Source organism: Dicentrarchus labrax, unplaced genomic scaffold (assembly GCF_905237075.1).
Source record: "Dicentrarchus labrax unplaced genomic scaffold, dlabrax2021, whole genome shotgun sequence".
Classification (NCBI taxonomy): domain Eukaryota; kingdom Metazoa; phylum Chordata; class Actinopteri; family Moronidae; genus Dicentrarchus; species Dicentrarchus labrax.
The window spans coordinates 24,033,809-24,059,247 of record NW_026136707.1 but is presented as its reverse complement, the minus strand read 5'-3'; the positions used below and the strand labels follow the sequence as shown (position 1 = coordinate 24,059,247).

At 40.0% G+C, this 25,439-nt stretch overlaps 1 protein-coding gene across 2 annotated transcripts; it reads left to right on the top strand.

The window, feature by feature from the left end:
- Nucleotides 1-444: 444 nt before the first annotated feature.
- On the top strand, nucleotides 445-20,536 carry cep76 (centrosomal protein 76). Of its 2 annotated transcripts, none has more exons than XM_051407176.1 (13): nucleotides 445-706; nucleotides 1,508-1,663; nucleotides 1,840-1,924; nucleotides 2,012-2,236; nucleotides 2,354-2,539; nucleotides 5,530-5,627; nucleotides 5,828-5,956; nucleotides 6,318-6,509; nucleotides 9,343-9,509; nucleotides 10,339-10,498; nucleotides 11,055-11,228; nucleotides 11,998-12,215; nucleotides 19,830-20,536. In XM_051407176.1, exons 1-13 carry the CDS (start codon nucleotides 644-646, stop codon nucleotides 19,861-19,863), a joined length of 1,887 nt encoding a protein of 628 aa, XP_051263136.1. In that variant the 5' UTR covers nucleotides 445-643; the 3' UTR covers nucleotides 19,864-20,536. The 2 variants fall into 2 exon arrangements, with proteins under 2 accessions (XP_051263136.1, XP_051263135.1); XM_051407175.1 differs by lacking the exon at nucleotides 19,830-20,536 and adding an exon at nucleotides 12,916-13,368.
- The last annotated feature ends 4,903 nt before the right edge of the window (nucleotides 20,537-25,439 follow it).

Below are 25,439 nucleotides of genomic sequence, written 5' to 3'. Positions count from 1 at the left end.
TATCAACTAAAAGAAACAGTTTTGGTTTTTGAAGTGCTTTAAACAGAATAATTACATACATTATATCTATTGTGTAAAGGAGTAGAAGAAGTTAATTCATTAATATAAAATTGGTTGACTTGGTAAAAAGATTTTTTTTAAAAAGGTAAAAGTTAACTATATCTACAAGGTCTAGTACTACGAACTACAATTTGGACTACAAAAGAGGGTCCTGTACTGGTTTCCGCAGAGAGTGACGATAGTACGACAACCATTACAATCCCTGAATAAAATGGCCAACATTTCTTGAAACAAAATTAAACAAAACTGAAATTAACGTCCCCCAAAATAAAATATCCCATCAGTGATATCCGACTCGGCCTATATTATTTTGTATCGGTACAGAATTGTATAATAACAACCATTTTAACCACAGGACGTTGTCAGGCAGCAGGCTAGCCGTATTCCCGCTTGCTTTTCCGCCACAGTTTAAACTGGCAGTTGTGGCTGTAAGAAATTTGAGTGTGTTACAGACGCGACATGTTAACGAGGATCAAATATTGCTCAGAAAGAAAACTTCAGTTGTTAATCCTTCCTAATAGTTCCTTATAGCTAAGCTAGCTAGCTATTTCTGCTTCAAACTGGCCAGAGCTCGTCAACTGTAATGTCCCTGCCTCCAGAGAAAGCTTCCGAGCTGAAGCAAATCATTCACAACCATCTGCTCAGGGTGAGCGAACTAACGTTACATAGCTTTCATTTCTGGAGCTAACGTTACATGTTTGTGTTATTAAACAGTGTGCTCTTGTATGCAGTCTGATAGGCGGGTTAACTGTTGCGCAGACGTGTTTTCTTGAAGGAGGAGCAGTTCGCCAAATGCCGTTTGAAAATATAGCAAATGAATGTCTACTTGCTAACTGATAAAAATGCACAAATGATAAATAATATTATATGTTACAGCAGCATTAAACTGCGTCTTTTATTAAGTTCGGCTGAACTAAATATGTGATGTCATTATGTGAAACATTGTTCTGTTGTTATAGCCACACTAGGGCACTCTACAGCACAGTAGTACTGTGTAACTGCTCTCTGAGCGGTACAAATAGGTCCGTTGAGCTGTAGGTACACTGATACATTAATGGACAGTAGTAGAATTAATGTAATATGTAATATCCTATTGGTCACTTAGGATTTTCTCTCTAGTAACTGGTTGATAATGGAATTATTTTTGTGTTTACAGCAAGATGTCTGAGAAACATAATGCTTCTATCCTCAATTTGCACTAAGATTGTAATGAAAAAGATATCAACAGACGGCATAATAGTGAAGAAGGATGGGTGCTTTTAAACAGGCATAAAAGTGGGACAATGTGATGTCAGTGGTAGTGCAATTCCATTAACCGTCATTATGTTGTGGGGAGAGGGAAAGCCACAGATACACGACTAAGCCTAAATGACAGGGATATTGTCTGTGGCATACTTTTCCAGGTGAACGGGAATGGGGTGTTTATTCTGTCCTTTCTGGTTATCAGATGGATATTCATGGGAAGATCCGAGAGGTGCTGGCTGAGACTGTGAGGGATGACCAAGGTCCAGCACATCGGTCTCTGTCTGAGGCAGATTTCCTACGTGCTCTGCAGCGCAGGGGCATCATAGATGACGTGATGAAGGACCTACACTTTACCCAGGTTGACCAACATTTTGCAGGCAGTTTATATAGTTGATGATTAATTAGGCTGACAGCAGTTCATGAATTGAAAATGGACCCAGATACAGACAACATCATCATTCATCCATTGTATGAATTGTATGCATTCAATCACCTGCTGACTGGTACTTTTGTCTTGTTGGTCTGCTTTGGTAGAAAGTACCCACAGAAGCAGAAACAAGATCTCCTCCAAAGCCTGCTACTCACTTTGTTGACAAGAATATTACTAAGCTAGAAAAAAGTAAGAAAATAAACCAACATCTTTGACTCTAGCTGCCCCTGTTAATGTTTGAACGGTTAAGTGAAGACATTCTTTTCTTTTTGCTAGCCAATATTGACCCATGCAGGCGGTACCTGTATTTTCAAGTGCTTGGTGGCAAGGCCTTTCTGGAGCACCTCCAGGAGCCAGAGCCTTTACCTGGTCAGGTGTGTTCTACATTCACGCTCTACCTGCACTTCCGCAACCAGAGGTTTCGCTCAAAGCCAGTTCCCTGTGCCTGCGAACCTGACCTGAAGGAGGGCTTCCTCTTAGAGATCCACAGAGATGGTGTAGGTACGTGTAAACTAGCACTGTTGGTGTCACTCAGTCAGGACTAACAGTTGTTACGCTGTTGCATAATATTACCTCTGCTCAGTTTGTCTCCTTTTGTAATTATGTTTGGCTCTGCAGGGGAAGGCAGTAAAATGGCGGATGCGACCACCTTGCTTTCTATGTGTGACCCGGTTCACTTGGTGCTGATCAGGACGGACACCTCCAGCGAGACAACGCTGGTCTCGTCCTACTTCTTGGACTGGAGGACAGTCCTCAGTTTGCCCAGTGGGAAGACCTGCTTTGCTGTGGAGCTGATGGGAGTTGGTGAGGAAGGGTCATTCTGCTGCGAGTGATGGTGTTTATTTTCAAAAACATCTATATGACTAAGAATCTTATAGAACAGAATAGAGAACAGTAGTAGTTTATTTATTGTGTCATGTTTATACAAGTGCCCAGCTCACACTGACACATAAGACACCAAAAACACACATTAAATTGCAAACAAAGAATGGTTTCCTTTGCCAGAAAAAAGGGTTCCTTTCATAAATATCACTTTATTATCATTATTATTTTTCCCCTTGAAGTATCATAAAATAAGCTATAACATAAAATAGACTTCATCTTGAGCCTCACCTAAATCACATAACAAACAAAACCTTTTCTCTGCCAGCAGACCACTAAGCCTGCCTGTTTCTATTGCTAATGTACCTGAAAGCAACTGCACACACTGAGATCTTGCAGTTCAGTTCTTCTTGACATTAAGCTCTACATTAGTATAGTAGTAGTGCAGTATTGTGTACCAATAAAATCACAGTGATAGATTCATGCTGACATTATTGCTCTATTAGCCAGAAAAGTTCTGAAGACATTCTACTCAGGAAACCCATTTAGATGATTCTGTTCACTAATGGGGTTCATTCACACATCCATCATGTAAGGTTTTTTTTTTTAAACCATTTGCAATTACACCATGAATTTCATGTATTCTAACCTACTGTATATGCTGTTAACATAAGTATTTTATTTGTAGCTGATCATCTGGGATACACTGAAAGCTTTTATTTTGTCTGCAATAGATTTTTCCTCCACATTTATACATTTTTTTTAGGCCAAAGCTCCCACAGCTGATAGGGAGACGGAGCAGGGACCCCACGCTATAGTACATACATTGTATAAAATTGTGTGTAAAGCTGTAAAACATTGTTTCTCGACTTTTCTGGCTGGTGACCCCTTAAAATGAAGCAGTGTCTGTTTGCAACCCATCCCTTTACAGCTGAATATGTCTGTGAGTTTTGAGTTGTGCAACAAAAGACTGACTGACATTTCTTCGTTTGTATAATGTTAGGCCAGAAGATCCAAAATTCTGTAGTATTTTACAAGAAATGAGCCACTATAAGTGAAAGGTAATTTAAAAAGTAATATAAGTTTGAGTAGCAAAATATAATAAACAGTCATGGACGAAAGTATTTGCACACCTGAAACTTTTCCAGAAAATGCACCATTTCTCCCAGAAAAGTGTTGCAATTACAAATGTTTTGGTATACACATGTTTATTTCCTTTAAGTGCATTGGGACAACACAAAAAAGCAGAAGAAAAAAGGCAAATTTTACATAATTTTACACAAAAATCCAAAAATCGACTGGACAAAATCATTGGCACCCTATTAAAACTGTGGGTAAATAATTTCATTTCAAGCATGTGATCTTCGTTTAAACTCACCTGTGGCAAGTAACAGGTGCTGGCAATATAGAAATCGAAACTGAAGCCAGTTAGAGTTTATAAAAGTTGACTCAACCTTTGTGTTGTGTGCCTGTGTGTGTGCCACACCAAGCATGGAGAAGAGAAAGAAGAGCCGAGAATTGTCTGAGGACTTAAGAAGCAAAATTGTGGAAAAATATCAACAATCTCAAGGTTACAAGTCAATCTCCAGAGATCTTAAAGTTCCTTTGTCAACTGTGCGCAATATAATCAAGAAGTTTATAACCCATGGAACTGTGGCAAATCTCCCTGGATGTGGACGGAAGATAAACATTTATGAAAGAATGCAACGCAGGGTAGTTCGAATGGTGGATAAACAACCTCAGTCAACTTCACACAAATTCAGGCTGTCCTGCAGACTCAGGGTGCAACGGTGTCAGCTCGAACCATACATCGTCATCTGAATGAGATGAAGCTCTATGGCAGGAGACCGAGGAGAACCCCACTTCTGACACAGAGGCATAAAAAAGCCAGACTGCAGTTTGCAAGAACATACCTGAGTAAGCTTCAATCCTTCGGGAAGGATGTTTTGTGGACAGATGAGACTAAGGTAGAGCTTTTTAGCAAAGCACGTCATTCTACTGTTTACAGAAAACAGAGGCCTACAAAGAAAAGAACACGGTACCTACAGTCAAATATGGTGGAGGTTCAAAGATGTTTTGGGGTTGTTTTGCTGCCTCTGGCACTAAGTGCATTGATTGTGTGCAAGGAATCATGAAATCTGGAGACTATCAAACGATTTTGGCCCGTAATGTAGGGCCTGGTGTCAGAAAGCTGGGTCTGCGTCAGAGGTCATGGGTGTTCCAGCAGGACAATGACCCAAAACATACCTCACAAAGCACCCAGAAATGGTTGGAGACAAAGCGCTGGAGAATTCTGAAGTGGCCAGCAATGAGTCCGGATCTAAATCCCATAGAACACCTATGGAAAGATCTCAAAATTGCTGTTGCAAGAAGGCACCCTTCAAATCTGAGAGACCTGGAGCAGTTTGCAAAAGAAGAGTGGTCCAAAATTCCAGTTGAGAGGTGTAGGAAACTTGTTGATGGTTATAGGAAGCGATTGGTTTCAGTTAATTTCTCCAAAGGGGGTGCAACCAAATACTAAGTTGAGGGTGCCAATGATTTTGTCCGACCCCATTTTTGAGTTTTGTGTAAAATTATGTCAAATTTGGCTTTTTTCTTCTGCTTTTTTGTGTTGTCCCAATGCCCTAAAGGGAAGTAAACACGTGTATACCAAAACATTTGTAATTGCACTTTTCTGGGAGAAATTGTGAATTTTCTGGAAAAGTTCCAGGGGTGCCAATACTTTCGTCCATGACTGTATATAGAACTAATTCTTTCCTGTCACATTAATGATCTCAAGACTCCACAGAGGTGTCCTCGTGCTCAGGCTGGAAACACTGCTGTGAAATATTAACAGTTATTTCTGTTGACTAACAGTAACTAAGCAAGCATTTGTTACAAATGTAAGGTTTTTAAAAAAACATCCACAGTTTCCCTGTGTCTTTGCAGCTCTATCAGCTTTCAGTAACGTGTGTGTTTGTGTGTTTGACCAGGAAGCGAATGCAAAGTCCCAGCTGGTGTTTTGACTGTCAGTCTGGAGCTCTACCCTCCTCTCACAGAGACTCTGAGCACTGACATCATCAGCACACAGGTCAGCACACTGGAGTCTCTTTATCTCTCTGTCTGCTCATCCCTCTGTTTATTCATCTGCTTCATTATTCATGAATAAAGTAACGCCATAAACTAACAGTGAATCATTACCACAGAATTCCATTAATGCTGTTAGGAATCAATCAGTTTATATAAAGGCAACTATATTTAACAACTGATGTCACTGTGTTTCTCACTCAGCAATCACTGGAGAGGCAGAGGACGGCAGAGAAGGAGAGGCTCTTCTTGGTTTATGCCAAACAGTGGTGGAGGGAGTTCCTTGAGATACGTCCGTCACACCAATCCAAGATGGTGAAGATCTTTGCACAGGTTGGTCTAAATTACCACATGTTGTGGGGAAACAATGAAACCTTAATATGATATAGTTTTGCCTACATTTAAAGACATTTGTTCCTAAACCTTTTTATCCAGGCAGTTTCTTTACTAACAATAGACCTGTGGAATGAGTAGCAGAGGGAATGGGTTGTGTATATACACAGGTGTTCCTCAGAACGACCTAATTAATTTGCTATTTCCAACTCAGACGCTGGCTTAGTGAGTTAGAGGTCTGGGGAGAAGACATCTCATATTCCTAACCAGTTTAGGGATTATTGAATCCTGTACCCTTCAAATTCATATCTTGCTCCGAGCTGTCCCACTTCCTCTGGGTGTGTCTCTGTGCTCCCTGCAGGATGAAAACGGCGTCAACAGGCCGGTGTGTTCCTACGTGCGCGTCCTCCGGGCGGGCCGGCTGCTGGAGAGCCCTCGACAGGCGGCCCGCTTCGTCAGCCTGCTGGCCCTCGAGAAGGCCCCGGTGGTGGGAGGAGGAGGAGGCAAGCAGGAGCAGTGGTGCACATTAATGGCTTTCCTGTGTAGAGGGAAGGTAAGGGAGAAACTGGACAGCTTCTTGGCAGCCACAACGGGGATGGAGTCATTTTTCAGATGACAATGCATTTACTGTAGTGCTCGGTGCTTATTGTCAAAGACAGGGACAATGGCAGATTCATAGCTTTTCACACAAAAGTTCCTCTCAAGGGGCATGTGTCTTTCTATTTCAGGATGTGTCAGCTATTCCTTTCTGTGATTTATTATCTTATTTGTGACGTAATGTCTTTGAGTAAGTGCACGGCAGTTGTCCAACCTCTCCATCCGGCCTCTCTTTAATAGCAGCGTCTTTGTGTTATTATTAATATAACTTTTCCTTTGCTTTGTCAGACTTTATAAACAGTTTGGACATGTCTTACTGTACTAATGAGTAAATCTTTCTGTAGATAATAATGTTATTAAGACATAGTTTATAAGGTTGTATGTTGTTGATATGACGGATGTAAAACACTGGATCTTAAAGTCAGTAATTATCGAAATGGAAACAATTCTGGATATTTTATTAGGTTTTTCTCAATTATTTTGATGCATTGTTACAAGCAAAAGCCCTGTTTTGAGAATAGATTATACAAAAACAGTAAATGCACGTTCCAAAGGTTGTTCTCTAACCTCTTTACACAATCACACTGGTGTCTAAAAGGAAAACACTGTAACATAAAACTCAAAAACATTCAGACAAACACCTTACCTAGATGAAATACAATCCAGCCTGGGGATAATTACACTGATCTCATCACAGGCCAAGTCCATGACCTCTGAGTGTGACATTTTTCCAACCTAACATCGAGACCTATTCTTGGATCGCTTCGGAGCCGCTCCTGAATTGCTGCACTGCAGTCTGATGGAACTGCCTTACATAAATACATAATACAAAACAATGGCACTCGTACCACAAACATTCCATATGTATGTCAAGAAGGAACCTAATTTAAGTACAAGATCACTTAAAACAAAGATGGATGGTTGAAATAATACTTATATCTTACTTATGATAAGGCCAGTTCTTTCCCTTGTTACTCATTATGTTTACATTCTTACATTCAAACAAAAAGTGATGGTGGTCGTAATTACAAAGTGCAGACCATTTCATTTCCTATCCTGACCTTTATATCTTCCTGAAAACAAAATACATACAAACAACATAGCATAACAAAAACACATACACAGCATCATAGACAATCACAAAATGAAAAGTTTCAAATCAGTTGGATGAGTCATTCATGTTTTAAAATCCTCTGTAACTCATTCAATTTATACGATGGAAAGTAAAGAGAACTGTGTTTAAAAAAGTTGAATTGTACCTCATATAATCTCAGTCCAGCCCCTCTGACTATACAGTAATGTATGTTTTGAATTAAGGTCACAAATTCCTGTTGTTCAGTCAGAAAGCGCCACGTGAACTCGGTTCAGCTGCGTTTACATTCGCTCCTTTTCTGAGCACAGCTGATTGTGTCATTTCTGAGAAAGAAGTGGACTGACTGATGCATTTTCATCTCTCGGCTAGATAGTGGGGAATTTCCCAGACCACCACAGGATAAATGTTCCCTGCCTCTCCTCTGTGAGCGGCTGGCAAGACAGACACAACACAACTCTCACAAAGTGGCCCTTGTCAGCTGTGATTTATGAGTTTCATTCCAGGGAAAATTAATTTAGCCTCATCAGTCCCCAGCCTGTTCCGATGCTGCCGTCCATATTAGCACTTCTGGGGAACATCTATCATTCTGACTTGCCCGAAGCCCGAGCCAGCACGCAGCAGCTTCCCCCATCTCAACCCAGGCCTCTTTACCGGAAAAGTTGTAGGAGTGAAATAAGAGTTGCTTACTGTCATGGACAATTTGATGACTACAGAGCTTATTTCCTTTCCAGCAGGCTTTCCTTGTGTGTGTTGAGCAGTTCTGAGTAAAGGCTAACAGTGAAGTAAGAACAGGATATTGTATGTCTGTTTAAACAGACTGTTGTAGTGACATGATGAATAAGACAAGCAGCAGGGATGGCGTGAAGACGGCTGTAGAGCTGTTCAAATCTGTCTAAATATAGGGACTTTGCATATGTCAAGGTTAAACTCTATTCAGTCACAGCGTAAATGAGGACTTTGTCCCAGACAGGGCGACACCTTAGCTGTTTTTTTAACTTATGAATATTTTTAACAGCTTTTTCTCATTTTATTAGAGTTTCCTGGAGAGAGTGTCAATAAATGTGGAAATGAAGGGAACCAAACTGAATTTGAATTTGGCACTAATACTCCTTCGTAAAAACGACAAGTATTCATGCTGATGTTAGGGGAAAAGATAATCGCAGATCTTGAGGGGAAAAATCTCAAAACAAGTTTTTTATATTGTTAAAAATAATAAATATGGTCAAATAAAATATAGATAATATAAGATAGAGTTGTAATATTTCAGGAATAAAGTCATAATATTTTTAAGACTATTTGTAGTTATAAAAGTCCTATATATTGAGTAAAATCATAATATTTTGAGAATAAAGATATAAAGATATTTGCAGATGATAATACTATAATACCCCGCCCAACCTCCAGAAAAAACAAAGAGGCTTATTTGAGCAATCTTGACCTTTGAGAACATGACATGTAAGAAAAGAATCAAAGCTCAACTGGCTGCTGGAGCTTTCAGCCACATCTCATGATCTTCTGTGAATGAAGCTCTCGAGAAGCCACACCCGGGTTAAAATAATATCAATAATGAATTGACAGTGACTGTAATGCTGGCCTTTTATTTTAACTCAAAACAGTGATCATGATGTCAAAAATATACTTTCCACATTTCAAACTCTCCAAAGGACATGAACTCATCCCTGTCTGTCCTCCCCAGGGGGACTGTGAGGACCACGCCACCCTGCTGTGCAGCCTCCTGCTGGGCTTTGGCCTGGATGCGTATGTGTGTGTGGGCACCAAAGCCAAGGGAACGCCACACACCTGGGTCCTGACTCGCGGTACTGATGGGAGCATCACCTTCTGGGAGAGTCTGACAGCACACAGGTCCATGATTTTTTATTTATAGACAACTTATGTAACACAACTGCTTTTACTGCTCCCCTGTCCCTCTGGCATCAAACTACAACTTCAACAACAGCAGCTTGGACATATGAGGAAATGCTGCCCATTATTAATATTTATGTGTTGGATACCTTTAACACTGAAGACCGGGATAGGACAGATAGGATATATGTGAATATTTGGGGAGATTCTCCTCCAATATTGAACATTTTTAGTTTTTACCGTAACTACAGAAAACCAAACACTGTCCCTTGAAGCTATTGGACTACGCTGTGTTTTTTTGTTTTGTTTTTTTGTGTGTTTGTCAGTAGAATATCTCAGAATCCCATGAAGGCATTTCCATGAAATCTGGTGGCCAGGCTCTGGGCCAGGGAACAATTGATTACATTTTGGCGCTTATCCAGTTCTGGGATTTTGTCCATCAATTATTGTTTTGTCCATAACTCACTCATCGCATAATGGAGATAGACTTGATTTCATATCATTGTCAATCCACAGTAAGTCAGTAATACAAGCTATGTTTTTGAATACAGCAAGCCGTGGTGGCTATTGATCTCTAAGCACTTTATGGTTTTTGAGGAGCTTTTGTATCCTCTAAAATATTTCTCTCTACATTTAACAACTGTGTCCCAGCCTATGGACCTTTTTACCTTCATGGTAGTACTTTTATTTGAATCCTTATTCATTCCTCATTAACTCTGACTTTATTTTTCAGGCAGCTGTAAATAGTATTTATTCAATTTGTATAGTATAATTGTGAAAAAATGTTTGCAGTGTTTGATTAGCCCCAATGTCCCCTATGTATGGTCAGATACCTGCACCAGGCCATAGACCCAGATGCCCCCCCACTGGCCCCCCAGCCCAAACCCTCCTCCCCCTACCGCACTGTGGGCTGTGTCTTCAACCACCACACCTTCCTAGCCAACTGCCAGCCCTCCGATGCCGTGGAGCTCTGTGTCTTTGACTTCCAGGTAAGAGACGGTTGTCCCTCACAGTTTCCCCCACCACTATCACTGAGGTGGGAACTGTCACTCTGATTAAATACATTTTACTTACATTGTTGTATTTATTCATTATGATGCCACTGAAATGTCATTAAGCTGCTCACAACTGTTTCGTTGGAAGGTACTGTGGTAATAGTCAGGGTCATTGTTTGATAAAAATGAGTTTCAATATAAAAAAAGAATTTCCACTGCATATTAAATTGTCCAGAGAAGATATAATCAAATGGACAGTGGTGATTTTAAGTCAGACAGAGGGCGGAGGTAGCCTGGAGCAGAGAGCAGTAGGCTTGTGACTGGACGGTTGCCAGTTTCAATCATCAGACAGTGGCCAGTTTGTGGGTAGGGAAATTGAATCTGCAACAGTTCCATTTATCAGCAACTCCTGTCCTGTCATGTTAACCCTAAAGCAAGGCAGCAAACCCCAAGCGGCTGCAGTGTTTTTGTTCTACTGTGGGAATGAAAAAAGTATCACCAGCTAAATGCTGTTGTTTTTTTTGTATTTTTTCTCCGTCTTTCCCTTCAGAATCAGTCTCGGTGGAAGGCAATGAGCGAGGAGGCTCTGAAGTCTGTCTGCGCCCCAGGCTCCACCACCTCTCTGCCCCCCCTGCCTCCAATCTGTGCCCCGTCTCTGGATCCTGCTGCTGCCAGCAACCAGCTGGAGCTAGAGATGCGCTACCTGGTCTCTGAGCACAGGAAGGTAAAACTTAGTGCTGGTCTAGATACGGACCCTTAAAGTTTGGGAGTTTTAGGTTAACTCACCTGTGCTGAAAAAGAAAGTGTTTATGACAAGTGACAGCTATGGTTCACATAGCCCTGGAAATAAGCACATTTCCATCCTGTCGATCTACATAGAGAACAAATTAAGAGAGAGTGCAATGTTAGAGACAACAAAGCTGTGAATCAGAGAAATGAAAGTTATTTCCTGATTGTGTCATCGTGGTTACATTCTAAAGCACGAATACACATGGCCCACCTCTGCACAACCCTGCTGGAACGTGCCATATTTCTGGATTTTGTGTGAATGCATACTGATACTGACACACAGACCTACAACTTGTCATGCATCCGTGACACAGACAGGAAGCAGAGAAGAGAGACAGCGATATAACCACTCCGCGTCCTGAATTCACACCCTGCACCTTGTCACCTTGACACCTAGAAATGTTCCGCACACAATAAGAAAATAGAGGCAGAAGGAAGTGTCTGAGATACTGACACCGGCACACGCTTCTTGTTTGGTCATAAGTGATAAGTGGGAAGTTTTATGGTTGTATGAGTACATAAATGAATGAATAAATCATGATGTGACTGTTGTCACTTTCTCACATTAGATTTTTTGTGGAGCGATGAGGAGACTAACCTTACCTTATTAACACATAGAAAAAACAGAAATGTCATTTCCATCACATTTTCCACACGGTTTCCCATCATTCAAATTACGGGCTCTGTGGCGCTCTCTCCTCCAGGACCTGGATCTGGCCACAGTGTGGGACGACCACCTGTCCTACCTGCTGTCCTCGGCACTGTCAGCCTATGAGCTGGAGCGCTGCACCGGCATCTCCTGCGGCAACGAGGAGTTCCAGGACGCGGTGAGGAGGGCGGTGCCTGATGGACACACCTTTAAGGGCTTCCCCATCCACTTCCTGCACCGCAACGCTCGCAGAGCCTTTGCCACCTGCCTCAGGTGAGTTAGTGGTCAGAATGCTGAACGCATGGTTTAAAAAATCCCTAAACTTTGCCTATGAGAAGTTTTTTGTACACACTATAGCTCAGGCTTACAGTAACAAATACCTGCCAGCTGAAGTGTATTGTAGAAAATCCTAACCTCTGTTAACAATAAAGAGATGAATGAGCCAAAAGCAATATAAACTAAACACATTATAAAACACAAAGACAGTAAAAATGAACTCAAATGCCATAAAAACATAAATTGAATTGACAAAAAGCCTTTTTAAAAAAGTGGGTTTTTAAAAGTAATATGTTGTTTGAAGGCCTGATCTCCTCAGGCAGGTCATTCCAAAGTCTAGGAGCCCTAACCGCAAAGGCTCGATCACCTTTGTGTGTCACTGTGGGCCTTTTGTAAGTGATCAATAATCATTTAAAATCTGTTCTAAAAGCAACAGGTAGCCAGTGTTCAAAAGACAGGATCGGTGTTTCTTAGTCCAAAATCGTGTCGGCAGAGTTTTGGATGAGTTTAAAATGGGAGGGGGATTCTTTACCGATGCCAGTGAGCAGGGGATTAGGAATAAGGCCGTCTCAGTTTTTTTAAATGTCCAAGCATTGCTTTTAGGTAAAAAGAATATTGCCTACATATATTATTTTAGAAAAAGACTTTGCAGTACTTCACATTTCATGCTCTGTGTCTTTTGTCACTTCCTGTGCAGGTCTCCGTTCTGCGAGGAAATAGTGTGTTGTCGTGGTGACCACGTGAGGCTTGCTGTCCGTGTTCGGGTGTTTGCCTATCCCGAAAATGCATGTGCAGTGTGGCTTATGTTTGCATGTAAATACCGTTCTGTACTCTGACCAACGGACACACGGTACCCAAAAACTACCAGCTCATGCTGCACGTTGACCCCGGACAATGTTTTAGATCTGCGTAAGGACACTTCAGGCCCGGTTCTTATGGATTTCTGCGTATACATTGCCATAAGAATACCTGGACCCGCAGTGAGACTAAATAGAGAGATAAATATAGATGCACAGATATGTTTGAGGCTGTCTGCTGTGATGCTCAAGCTTTTATTTTGTAGTTGATTAGAATCTTCATTTGTACAGATATTTACACAGAATTGTATTTATATATCTATTTTCGTAAATAAATGGAAACTTTTATCTTACTGTGTACTTTTCAGATAATCTTTTTAGTAGATTACATATGTGCTTATTTGGTATCATAAATATTAATAGGAATTGTTTTTTTAAATTTCTAAATAACTTTTTAAAACATGATGCATATTACAATAACTTTGGCTCAGTTTTTACATTAAAACGAAACAAACTTGTAATATTTTGGGCTCTAATCTCACAAAGCACAAAAGGTAGACACATCCATATCAAATTATGTGAAACATCATGCAGAGGGTTTACCAAAGCATCACAACAATGTATATGTTCATTGCTGAATTTTAATCATTGCTGCATTTTAAAATGATATTCTCACAATTAATGCTGTCCCTCACCAACTCTCATCAGACAGTCTGTAGTGGTCATTTCCTCAAGATTATAGAAATGGCAATTAGAAAAAAATAGAAAAAACTAAACTCATAAACTGTAATGAAAACTTTTAGTGACTGAGTATGCTGCAATACTACAAATATAGTCTGCCTTTATAGCAATCCCTACAGCTATACAAGATGAAATGACAACTGTGACTGTTCATCAGTTTCCTTTTCTGTATCTAACACACAGTTTGTTCTTATTCAAGACATCAACCTTTGATTTTTCTATTACTTCTAATTGAAAATACACACACCTACAGTAATATGAGGATTACTGTAATAATGTAAAATACAGTAAGCTGCTGTAATGGTGGAACGTATATTATAATGAACTATAAAATATTTGACAGTATTCAAAAGGAAATAATTCATTTTCCCGTTTTTATTCTTTTCACTACTTCGACATATTTAAAGTATATTGTGGCGGTGGTAAAGTAATTAGCAATTATGCTACTCACTAGGGTAATACTGTTAAATCAGGAGAAGTACTGATCTTACATTGATTCAGTGATCTATACGACTACAGTAGCTTTGGAATTGATGCTTATATGAGTTTGTATTCTGAGGACTGAGCATGTGATTTACTGTGTTGCACAGTGTATCTAAGGGCGGTGTTATGTGTTTTAAAGGTAAGAATCTAGCAAGTCAGTTTGACTCTTTGCATTAAGAGTCAAAATGAGCTAAAGCCATGGTAAAATACTGCAGTAAATACATTTGTAATACATGAAAACAGCACTAGATGGCGTGTTAGGACAAATGTTGGCTCGCTGGATGCAGCTGCAGCCCTCTGTTTCACTCTGGCCTGTTTGATACAATACAGTAGACCTGTACAGCTCTTAAGAGCATCTTTAAATACAGATTGGATAACCTGAGTGTGGTCCACTCCAGCACTCTGGATCAGTGGGTGGATATTTAATCTATAGAGGTGTTTAAAACAGCAAATGCAAAAGAGGGAGAAGAACTAGAAGAGGAAAAACACTGTAGGGAGAGCTAAAAAATAAATTTGATTTCACTTATGTTGCAAAATCTTAAGATATCTTTCAGCCAAGAAGCCAGAAGCCAAAGTAAAGCCGTTATTCTGTCTGGAGAGCCACTGAAACCCCACTGGCAAATGTTGACTTCTAATTTGCGACTGACTGATTGTGAAATTGCAGAGAGGGCGAAGTGACAGCTGCCTGGTTGAGTGAGTTATTGTGCGGTTAGGAGAAGTCAACTCGGAAAGTTTTGTCCTGATTGAAGAGCTCTATTAATTGACACACAGAGGGTAGTTTTGTTTTTATGGAGTGCTTTGCTCTGCTCCTTTGTTTTTTTTCCCCTGCTCCGTGCCATATTGCACAGGCAGTGCTGCTTGGAGTTCTGGGGGAGTCGTTGACACATCAGCCCAAACTTTGACAAGAAGCCTGTGAGGATGGCCAATTAATTCGATTTTTCCGGGAGCTAATTTGCAATTCTGCATTTGCCCCAGAGTTGTTGAACATGAGGATCAGGAGGGAGGCTGAAAGAGCGAAATAGAGAGCTAATGAATAATTCCTCCCTTTTTCTGAATGTCACACACACGCACACACCTCCGCTCTACTCATTACTGTATACCACAGGAAGAATGTACAGCAAAGGAAGTGTTTGATGCTGGGAACTCAGGTATGTTTTCAGCCCATATTAAACAGCAGCGCTCAGGTGTAATTGACTAATAGGTCCTGTGGGACGGGAGCTACTGTATAAGACAGGAAGAGGAGAGAGGGGATGCTGGTTTTTATAGCAAAACTGAGTGTAACAAAACCTTCACTCACACCTAACATCTCAACACTGCTGCTGACGTGCAGTGTTTGCATTCAGGTGAGACTTTCAAATTAAACATTTCTGTAAAAACTGTTGGTGGTATGTGTTGGTGTCACCTTTTCTACCTATGTCACATGTAAGTGCAAAGAGAGGTACATTTTTACCATAAACAAAACAATGAATATGTAAAATGACTAAAACATCAGTTTCACAGTATAAATGGCTTTGCAGTCTGTATTTTGATAATTAGTACTGGATATAGGTAGACTGAACGTGCAGGTGGAAATTATGCTCAAATCATTGTGCATACACTATATTTCACACATATCATAATGCTCCTCCTCTGAGGGCATGAGCTGCTAATGAGGGGTTTCCATTCATAGACAATTCACCTACAGTTCACAAGTATTGTCAATACTGTTTCATCAGTTGTTGTAATGGTGTTGATTGGGATAAATATATTGTAGTTTGCAGCCATCTTTAGTTTATTACCATAATTTGTTTATTATCCCTTAAGTACTTTTAATAATTAGAAAAATCTCAATTTGAGAAATATCTCTGGTATCACACTGACGTTTTTGTGAAACTGTTTTCTGTGTGTTTCATGTAGCTCAAGTATTCAGGATGCCTTCGAGGATTCTGGTTTGGTACTTCCACTGTTTTCACAACTTGGTTAGCAATTAATGAAAACAAGCATTTGACTGTATGAATAAGTACAAAATATAATTTTGTTCTAATTTGTAGAAAAGGTAAAATGGGTGTAATCTAAGTCATATTTTATTTTCATGACAACATGCAGCTGCAGTACAGTATATGCAATGTCAATGAGTTTATACAGTGAGTATACAGTATGTATGACCTGCACTTTGCAAGGACGGCCAATAGCTACCAGCAAGTTTTAAAGCATTGCTGTAAGGTGACAATGCCAAGGCCAGTTGGCACATTTTCAGAACAAACGTTCAACACCGTAAACATTGAGTATATTGAGAAATGTGCAGAGATTGTGCAGAGTAAAGCACATACAGCATCGCTGAGTTTTGAGGAATATAAAATTATTATTATTCATTACTCAAATACCCACTACAGATGCATGTGTGAGAAAATAGGTATAAAAGGAGAGGGATGTGCACAAGAGTTACAGCCTTTTTTAAATGACAGAATACTTCTGATCAGGGATGTAGTCAGGAGGTCAAGACATTTAGAATTAACTCTGACAAATGGATTACAAAATCAGGAAAACTAATTTTGAAAAATCTATATTTATCTATATCTCTATTTTACCTACAATTAGTACATATTACAAAGGAAATGATTAAAGGCATGTAAATAAAGCGTTACAGTTTCATTTCCTTTGACATTTTCTGGAGATATATTCGTATTATCTGGGTGTTTTGTTATGGTTTTATGACCAAATACCTCCCATCAGCCTCAGCTGTAGTTTCTGTTTAATGCAGCTGAAGCATGCCAACATGCTAAACTGAGAAGGTGAACATGGTAAACCTTACACCTGCTGAACATTAACATGTTAGTGTTCTCACTGTAAGCATGTTGATTTTAGCATTTAGCCCTGCTGTTTAATGTAAAATCCCCCAAGGTGGCTGACACCGTGCTTTAGCTGAATCCTTCCCCTTTGCTAGGAAATTCTGCGAAAGATATTATCTATATTATACATATCTATATACTTTGTGTGTGTGTGTATATATATATATATAAAAATCAAAGGAAGGACATAATGCATAGGCCAAACCACACTGAAACGTCACATATACAGTACATGTAGCATCACTGCACAACCTTTTACTCACACTGTATCAGACTGTTTCCTCTGGTCGCAGCAATAAGAAGTGAGTTTTAAAGGCCGGTCTCCTAGTCGCAGAGCCACCTCATTATTTTGTTGTCACTAGATGAACCTAATTCAATGTATAGGCCTTGGGCTCTGTTAGAGTTTGTCAAGTAAATGAGAAGACTAATGGCGCATCTCCTTATCAGTGGTGTTTTTCAATTGTGGTAATATATCTACTGACAGACACTGATGTATAAACTAATTACCGTATTTTAGCCATTAAAAAAGGAGTGTTTAGACGTTGAGCTCCGCAGTTAGAGTTGTGTGTGTGTGTGTGTGTGTGTGTGTGTGTGTGTGTGTGTGTGTGTGTGTGTCATTTGCCATCTTTGACAGATACACTTGCTAATTGATTAAACATATTTAATTGACAGAATGGATGTTACCGATGTGACAAAAACTGTACACAGAACACTGTACACTGTAAACAGAATCCTTGTTTTACCTCTAGATATGGTTATCATTTTTTTTAAACGACAGTTTGATTATGTATACTTTTTTCAAGAGACACCCACACAGACACTGCTTACATAAATGACTTGAAGCTTATTAAACTAATAAAGTAGTCTTTAGGGTGTACCTGTCCATTTCTGTTCAATTATGATATTTCGCGTAATATCTTCCTGCCACCCATAGCCTGGTCTCCGCGCCTCCCTTTCTCTTGTCTATTTCTATTTTTGAAATGTAAAAATTCCTGCAGGGGGTAAAAGAAGGAGTGGGAGAGAGATAGCGAGAGGAGCGTTGGGCATTGGAGAGAAATGTGTTGCATGGCCCGGAGCCTAACGGGTAATAAAGTCATTAATTCAGCTGATTAAGTTGGCCTTTGGGTTAAAGAAAAATCATATCCGTCTCCCTTTGAGATGTGACTGGGGAAGCACAGAAGAGGGAGAAGCCAGCTAATTAGTGCTGGAAAACAGGAGGGGGGCCAGAGAGGGAGATGGGAGATGGAGGGAGAGACAGAAAGAGAAAGAAACTGTTTGTGTGTGTGTGTGTCTGTGTGCGCGCAATGGAAGGGAGGAGGGGGGGTTGCAGATAGGTGTTTCGACTGAACTACTAATGAGGCATGTTTGGGGTGAGGGAGTGACAAGCTCATCAAAACGCCCGCTTGCCAGGCGAGCCATTTCTCTCAAAGAGTTTGCCCGGCTACCTTTGAGCCTGACAGTGCCACTTAATGATGTGAAACAAGAGAGAGAGGGAGAAGTTGGGGTGAAATGTCAGTTTGCTTGCAGTTTAATGAGCTTGTTGTTGGATGCAAGAGAAGAAAGCATGGGGAAAAGAGCAACAGGAGACACAGGCAGGACCCTAACTCCCCCCTTCCCGCCCGTACTCTGAGTGATGATGTCACCTTGATAAACACATTAACTTGTGAAACTAGTGATGTAATGTTTTACAACTGAGACATGAATGTAAAAAGTACAGTATTTAATACTTCCCATATTCAAACTCTAAAAAGGGCCAGTAATATGCACTCCATGAACCTAGTGACATCCACATAGAAACACCCATGTTTAAAACACCTGTCCTTAATATATCCACACAGGAACGGAATTTTATTTATTTATCTTTAATAGAAATCATGACACAATCGTGACGAGAAGGTTGCAGGATCAATCCCCGGTCCAGCAGGACAGTAGTAGGTGGGGAAAGTACAAGAAGACTGTTTGTCTGTGTGATCTAATTAACCTGACTGTGCCTGATGCTTTGTTACAAAATTAGAAAGTGTTTAGGAAAGGGCTGGCACTTTCAAAAAATACTCAGCAGGTGATTGGGTGAACCATTTGTCTATCACAGACAAACTTTAACCCATCAGATCAACCAACCTTACAACGTAGTCAAATTCTTACCGAAGCCTTCAGTGTCGTTCTTTGCTCTTCTTTCAGTGAAGAAAACATCATGTTTAGCTATAGTTAATGTTACCAGTACTGAAAGATACAAACAAAATACAAACAATGAGCCCTTTGCTTCCTCTCCCTCCATACAGGACCACTTGGTACAGTCCAGGTTGCCAGCACCTGGTGGAGCATTACAGTTTTACATAAAGGATGCTTTTCTTGAAACCTTCCACCCTTTTCTCAGAACTACAAACACAAAACCAAATCATCAAACTACATTCACAACACTTCTGACTAAATCAAACAATTGTCTCAAAACCATTTTATCTGTGATCCAAAGCACACAGTACATAAACACTACTGAGCAGTCATTACACACTACATAAAAAAAAACAGTAAACACCGAATTGAGGGAGTCTTTGTTGTTGTTATTGTGTCTAATAAATGCATTTTTCATTTTCAAAAAAATGTATATGCAAAACTTAATACAGAGTATATTGTTAAACTGTAAATACTACATATAATACAGTACTGTAATACAGACGAGAGATTCATTCTGCCTCAGCATCATGTCTGTGCTGGATCAGGCCAGAGGACTTGTCTACATCACTCGCAATCTTCTCCCTTGCCAGGCAACAAGGAAAAACCCTCCAGATCCAGCCTTGACAAGACTCCACACCTATGTCACCACAGGCCGGGTCCATTGCCTGCAAGAGATTTACCCTGGCATGGGGGGTTCAGTCAAAGACCTTCCACCGACATGCAGAGAAAAACTTATTTTGGGTTGAGGAGGGGACAGTGTTTTTGAATTGCTGCTTGATGTCGAACCGCTCGCGTATCCAGATTTTATTCTAGTCAGCTGGCTTAATCACATCATTAAAAACAAGTGTGAGCAATTTTGAGCCATTGTGTGTAAACGATGACAACTGTGTTGTTGTTGTTGTTGTTGTGTTCAGCTTCTGCCGCCCGTGTTTACCATTTTGCAACACAAGTGCACCACAGTGCAAAATGTGTTTAAGCGGGTGAAAATGTGTTTAGAGTTTTGCCAAAAGAATGAATGATTTGATAAATGGGTTTAGGGCACTGAGCATTTGATTCAGAGGATGGGGTTTGGCATTTTAGCAATTGTGAAAAATAGTATGAGAGCACTGAGCAGAAAACACAGTAGAAACCAAAGAAATATTTTTGAATAAAAACATCCAAAAAAAAACAAATGTATTCAAGAGAAAATATATACATAGTATATAGCTAAAAGTCAGACATCAAACCAACAAATGAAATGAAAAGGGAATTGCTCCCAGCAATGTGTTCCTGGATAAATAAAGGTAAGGTGAAAATATTTCCTTTGTGAACTGCCTTTTGAATAACTCCACTTACAAATGCCTAAAAGAACATAACACACACAAACAAAATAACCATTACATTTGTAGATTGTTGTTCAGAGAAAAGCTCAAATTCAACACCGTCAACAAATTCAGTAATTAGAGAAGAAATTCCACAGCGGTGTCTCAGTGCTGCCGTATCTCTATTACATACATACCCATCATCATTTTCTGCTCCCCTGTTGGCCAGAAAGGCAGCACGTCGGAGACAACATTCACACTCCTCTCACGAGGGAGCCGCTGACCCCTGCATGACTTCAATCCAACTCTCCATTGTTTTCTATTGTGTGCGTCAAGCAGCGGGGATACAGGGTTGTACAGTGAGCCGCTGGCAGGAGACAAGCCTTTAATACTGAGCTGGATTATACTGCATGTGAGAAGTGAAGAAGAAAGTGATTCTTAATGGGACAAATGATGATGCCTTAAAAAGTGGGATTATTCCATGTCTTTTATCTCTGCATGACTCATTTAGCAATTAGCGCTCATTATGTGCTTTGAGAAGGTTGTATGAATTGTTTTATGCTTTGAAAACAATGTAGAATTATGAAGGGAGGGAACATTTATCAAAGTACTAATTAGAATGTATGCATTTCTTCCATTGTGAGTCTCAGGTCCATGATGCCTGGAGATGAAGCAAGACACCCGATAATAGCCCAACTCCACAGATGTAGGGTGTTTGGAAAGAAAATGGGCGGGGCCAACAATTAACCCTTCCTAAGCCCCATTGAACTTCGGTCAACTTTCTCATTTCCTGTACTTAGAAATGCTATGTGCTAGGCTCGGGGTTGGAGTCTGTAGTGCCAAAGAAACACGTTTTCTTACATCTGTAAAACAAGATTTGTAGGCTATTGATTTGTATTGCTATTGTTAGCAAAACACTAGCTAACAAGTTAGCTAATCTACATCAAGCATACTAATTACATCTGATAGCTAAGGTTAGCAGATGGCTATTTGGCTAGTGTTTTGCTAACATTCGCTAATTTAAGCTATGACTATACCCTTTATGTTGTTTACCATCTTCAAAATGTGGTTGTCTTTTCAACATAAATTAGCATAGCACGTAGCATATCTACGTACAGGAAAGGAGGAAGTTGACTGAGGCTCTGACAGAGGCTTGCTCAGTTGTTATTGGAGAACAGAGCAGGGTTTTCTGAACAACCACTATCATTCTCACCATTTTGGATGCCATTGTTTGTTTGCATTCAACATATGTATACGTTCAAGTGACAAAGCCCTCTATTGACCGTAATTATGAATGGAGTAACGGAGGGACTCGAGTGACGTTATAGAACAACAGAGTCCGCATATGGAGGCGGTCAGGGTGGATGGATGGGTCAACAAAACATCAGACTCAAAGCATGACCACAATCGTTATCTAACCTTAACCACATGTTTATTATTGTAACCACGACAACAAAGGTCACCTAACCCTTAACAAAGCACTTATTTGAATCCAGACCAGAATCTTTCCCTAGACCTAATCACGTGTTTTTTTTGTGCCTAAAGCAAACCAAAAACTTAAGCATCGTGTCATCACGTCATGAAACAGATTTAAAACAGTGATTTGTAATTTGGAAGACTCAGCTGATGGTGCCCTGCTGATAGGGGGCGCCAGATCAGAAAAAAAGCTCTAGTGTATTGTTTTAGAAGGCATGGCGAAACAGCACATTTTGTCATTTGATGGGGAACATAGGACAATGAACTGTATTTATGGACATTTTTCCACATACAGTAGTGTGTGAGTTGTGGAAAGAAAGTAAGTTGTTCTATCCTCACAATACAATGACAGCATTAGTTGCCTACCTGACAAGGAACCTCTAGTGGCCTGTTTTGTTATTTAGTTTTTGAGGACTCACCAAATCTTTTGCTTCTTTCATCTGTTTGGTTTCTTTATTGTAAAGTATCATAGCCCGACCTTGTTGGAAAGCGTGACCTAGTGAAGTATTGTTTAGTGACATCACCTTACAAGCCCTGTGTTTACTGAGGATCAGGATTTAGTCACCTCTCGCTGCCATTTGGAGCTGCCAATATGCAAAGCTGCCGAGTGTAGCTTTAATGTCCTATAGCAGGAGGAACATAAGGGCTTCCAGGGGTTAGCATCCTGTCTGCTGCCTGGGTACATCTGGTCCCATGGCAAACACAGAGAGACTCCTTTGTCAGCTTCTACAAAAGCAGAGAAGGAGAGAGGAAAGAGAGAAAGAGGGACTCTGCTGGCCTTCTTTTTAAACCAATTCAAAGGACTCTCTCTTCTGGAGTCCATTAGAATAGCAGAGTGTCTTCTTCAGTTGCAGAGAGGGAAAAACAAATGTGCTCTGTGGCGGCTGCCAAATAACCTTGGCCACTGCCATTGAAATGGTGGTCAATCAAAAGAAAGGGAGAGATTGGAGGGGAGAGAAAGCTGTGAAGCAGCAGAGGGGAGCGAATACAACGGTGAAGGAGGAATAAATAAATGAATGAAAGAGGGAGAAGACAAGGGTGAAAAAAATCTAAGGAAAAGGTTGAGATAAAAAAGCAAAATATGAATTATTTGGAAGAAAAGTCAAATTGAGTGAGGTTTCATAAACAGATGGGTAAATCAAAGGGGGAGGGTCAAGGGTCAAATACTTTAAATTGAAATTAATATTCCTTTCTCTGAGTATTCAGTATGAAGATCATTGGCATTTGTTTTGTCTTGTGTACAAAACTGTGATTACCACCATGAAGAATTCTAATTTCAATAATCTTTTCTCATTGACAGCAGTTCCCTCAGCGTTTACTGGGGGAATGAATTTTTGGTTCAGACTGATGATGAAAGTATTTGAACTTTTATTTATTTGGTGCAATATCCACGTGGATGGGCACTGAAAATTGTTACTTCTAGCAGCCACCCAGGCAGAACCAGCTGTGGGGTGATGATGTTGATGATGATGATGGTTACCCTACTACTATCTTCGTAGTCACGTAATTTAAATCACCTAATTTGGCTACTTTTGCTGTGGTACGTATTTAGAGAACTTGCAGCCATTTTGCATCTACAACTTGGAGCCTTCTTATCTCAGAGATGTAAACATGTCATTAATCCCAGCTGTATTCTGAGCCCTCACTACGTTACTCCATGTTGTAATTCAAAATCGCAGGGTAACAAATTGAGTTCTTGGGTAACAGAATTTGTCATTTTCCATCGCAATTAACTAGGGCTGCACGATAATGGCCAAAATGATAATCACGATTATTTTGATTAATATTGAGATCCTGATTACAGAGCATTGTACTTCACTGACACTTTGCACTTCCTGTGACTGGCTTACTTCCAAATAAAGGTCAACTCGTGTTTCACCAGTAGAACCTCCACTTTACCTTTGCCTAACTTGCTTGATTTCACTTCCCAAGTGGAATACAAACATAACAGAGATGAGAGGTTCTGGCAAATGTTGACTGTGTAAAGGGGAAGATAGCTTAAATTGCTAACTCTATGTGGGGTTGTTAAAAGGGAATAAAATGCCTTGTATATACATTTTCAGGGTTACAGGCCTATGACATGCCCCACTAAGAAGTTGGCAGCACTTCTCCGATACAAAGAGAAAAGAAGAGATGGATGTGTTTAGAATCTAAATGGAAAGCGGTGGCACTCGGTCGGTAACAGGTGACAGTGCTGGTCAAGGGCCAGAGATGTGCCAGCCTCAATAAAGGGTCAAACCAGCAGGGACAGAAAAACTCCCTGTGGTCCTGTTTGCTAAGATAGAGAGATGTAGAGAGAGAGAGAGAGAGAGAGGGTACCGGCCAGAAGATCAATAGATGCCCTGAAAGAAGTTCCAACAGGCGCTGGCATCAGAGGAACATCAGTTGATTTGAACCTCTAATGGAAGCCTTAAAAGGATTGGCTGCAGAATAAAGGGACAGATGGAGAAAGGGAGACAGGAGAAATAGATGGAAAGGAAAGGAGCAGTCGAGTTAAGAGAAAAAAAGGGGAAGAAAAAGGCTGGGATTGTTGAGGAAAGTGAAATTTAAAAGCGCTCTGTACCATCCGCCTTCCCTCCACTGGCCCGCTTCCTCGCCCCGTGGCAGAGGGGAAGAAATGAAAAAAAAAATAACGTTAATGGATGAAAGCTTTCAAATGAACCTGTTACAGCAAAGTTGTTTTGCTCGGCCCGGTTGATATCCTCCTCACCATCCCTGTAAGAGTTTACTATGGCAATTAGGGGTTTATATTTTCAGGGGAGTTTTAATGCCATTTCAAAGGCAGAATTAATTAACAGTCAGCTTTAGTGTTTTTACACAAATTTCACACACCTTCAGTGACAGTAATTGCTTCAGGGCTATATGAGAAATGTTCAAAGTAAAATATCTTGTCATATAATTAAAAAGGAATCTATTTTAGCATGCAAACATTTTTGTGGCAGATGTTTGTTCTGTGTATTTATTTATGTGTGTGATGTATGGCAGTGGAAAAGCACTGACCTCTGATTCCTGATCACTAACACAGAAAAATCTATCCTTTTTAATCTTGTAGTTTTCTTTAAGCAGCATCTCTTCAAATAAATGACATACAATAATTTATCATTTATTATGACTATAAAATATAAAATACATTGAAGAATTAAATCAGAGAAACATGCGCCAAAACAATATTCTCTTGCTATAATAAGCATTATAATCTACTGTACATCTCTTGAAAGAAAGGAGTTGTTTATTCTATTAATTTTCTGCACCGCACTTTCAGTTCTTATTAAAGAAAATCCATATTCCAAAAGACAACCCACACAAGACAATATAATCACTTTATCAGCTTTAAACCTCGGAAATACTGAATTTCGTGGATCACAAGCCTTATATCTTATATCTGTTTCATTTCTACATTAAGAAACAGTTCAACAATTTGTG